This window comes from Camelus bactrianus, chromosome 10, assembly GCF_048773025.1.
Source record: "Camelus bactrianus isolate YW-2024 breed Bactrian camel chromosome 10, ASM4877302v1, whole genome shotgun sequence".
Taxonomy (NCBI): Eukaryota; Metazoa; Chordata; class Mammalia; order Artiodactyla; family Camelidae; genus Camelus; species Camelus bactrianus.
In genome coordinates, this window is record NC_133548.1 from 12,941,368 (window position 1) to 12,943,968 (window position 2,601).

The following is a 2,601-nucleotide window of genomic DNA, read 5'->3' on the forward strand; positions in this document are numbered from 1 at the left end:
AGTGAAAAAAATAGATTTCTGTTGTTTAGCAATACAGTCTTATGTACTCGGTTGTGGTAATCCAGACAAAATAATATAAGCAGTATCAGCAGGCACGTAGGTGCATGTGTGTGTGTGAACTTAGTAAGAAGCGGATGGATGATTATTTTCTGCATGTGTACACACTGCATAGGTGGTGTGTTGACTATGATCTTTATTTATGAAACATCTGAGAAGAAACAAAAGGCACTAATATACCAAAAAAAATCTTGTATTATAATTTTTAATATGAAGACAATAATAACAGTCTTAATTTCTTTCAATTTAGCATTTGGTGTGAAAATATACCTTAGTGACAAACGATTTTTCCTCCAAACACTCTCTTCATCACCTCTTTGACATCTTTGTTCCTTAAACTATAAATGATGGGATTCAGCATGGGAATTACAATGGTATAAAAAGTCGATGCTATCATGTCATGGTCCAAGGAGTAGCTGGAACTCGGTCTCACGTACATGAAGAGGATGGTTCCATGGTAAATGGACACTCCAGTTAGGTGAGAGCCACACGTAGAAAAGGCTTTCCTTCTCCCTTCGGCAGAATGCATCCTCAGGATGGCCAGCAGAATGAAGCCATAGGAGATCAGGACAATCAGGATAGTGACTGTCTCAATAGAGCCCACGAAGTAGAAGAGTAGAAGCTGGTTTGAGTGAGTGTCAGAGCAAGAAAGAGCGAGGAGAGGAGGGATGTCACAAAAGACATGTTTAATTTGATTGGACTCACAGAAGGACAGGCTAAATGTGGCCACTGTGTGCACAGAAGCATGCAAGATGCCACCAACATAGGAAGCAGTGATGAGTGGCACATAGACCCTGGGTGCCATGCGCACTGAATACAGGAGGGGGTTGTAGATTGCTACGTAGCGATCATATGCCATTGCGGCCAAGAGGAAGCATTCTGTGGTCCCAAAAGTAACAAAGAGAAACATCTGGGCTGCACATCCAAGATACGAAATGGTTTTATCCTCTGACAAGAAACTGACTAACATTTTTGGGGTGACAACTGAGGAATAGCAGGCATCCAAGAACGATAACACACTCAGAAAATAGTACATAGGGTTGTGGAGCCGAGAATCCACAATAACCAACATAACCAGTCCCAAATTTCCTATCAGAGTAAAAAGATAGATTGCTAGAAATAGTAAAAATAGGAAAACCTGCAGCTCACAATCATCTGTGAAGCCCACCAGTATAAACATGGAGACTTCAGTCATATTTTTTATCGGAATCTTAAATAAATCTAAATCTGATGGCAACTCTGGCATATTAGTTTTCATTTTTAAGTTCTAAAGGCAATCTGTGGTGAAAATAGGGTCGTCACACTAACATCTCCTTAGATGTAATTCTTAGAAAGACACAGTGAAATCCTTTGCAGTGAGGGAATAGACGGTGATGAGGAAGTTTTGAGTCCACACGGATGCATTACCCTGTAAAAAAAATTAAAGAAATTATTTCATTCCATTGTTGGTTAGATTTGTCATGTTAACAATAACACTAATTTATATGGTTAAAATTCCAGTTTATTTTCTGTTAAATTTATGGCCTACTGTTTTCCTATTATATCATTTCAAAAATCACAAAGGGAAATGAATATAGGAATTTTTTAATCAGAAAATAATGGGTTAGAAATTATACATCTGAGTGCTAATCCTAGATTTTCTATAGTTTATGCCTTAATGTTCACAAATGGTAAAATGGACACAAACACACTTACATCACAAGATGGTGTTGAATTTAAATGGTAAGTGTCAGTGTGGAAATTCGTAAATTTTAAAGTACTTCCAGATGACTAAATGGGATAAGTTAGACTCACTTTTCAACTTGTCATACAAGGCAGGCTTTTCCAACCAAACCATCTGATATCCTCTCTTCTGACTATTTTCCCATCTCGTTAGTATTTCTAAAACAGTGGTGAACAGAACAGCAGTTACTTTGCAGGTAAATGCAGCTTGTTCGCCAAGAAAAACAGAATTTTGTTGTTGCGGTGGTTTTGTGGTTTGTTTTTCTGCTTCATTTCTTTGAAAGACATACCATTAAGTTTGTCCATTTTGTCTTCCACAATTCATTATACTGATCATGTTTGTCAGATTTTAACTACATGCCAATGTAAAACCTTTTTCAATGCACACAGTCTTTATCCCTGCAAAGTCCTTGGGTGTATTTTTGAGACATATTTCTGTCAAAAATAAATTATGGCCATTCATTTCATATATTAGAGTTGCATCTCGAGTCTCTATAATTACTGTAAAATAAATATCACCTGATAATATATAATACGCTTTCAGAACATATTGCTAAAAGAATTACAGCTTTATGAAGCCACACAGCGGTGTTTTATTACTGCTGTATTTCCCTACATTGTCAGAGTGCTGCTTATTCCCTGGAGTCTGAAGAAAGGAAAATGCATAACAAATACACAGCTTGTTCAAGAGTCACCAGTATCTGGACTTAAGCCCCCCTCTTTGAAACATAATTTAATATTGCACCTATCATATTTAGGGGCATAATTTCAGCCTGGTGACTCGTTTTTCCTCTGAGTGTCACAGACCAAAATGCAATAAAG

At 37.2% G+C, this 2,601-nt stretch overlaps 1 protein-coding gene across 1 annotated transcript; it reads right to left on the reverse strand.

Moving 5' to 3' along the window:
* Positions 1 to 328: 328 nt before the first annotated feature.
* LOC105081017 (olfactory receptor 5T9-like) lies at positions 329 to 1,303 on the reverse strand. Its single transcript, XM_010970138.3, has one exon. The coding sequence runs from the start codon at positions 1,301 to 1,303 to the stop codon at positions 329 to 331; it is 975 nt and encodes a 324-aa protein (XP_010968440.3).
* Between the last annotated feature and the right edge of the window lie 1,298 nt (positions 1,304 to 2,601).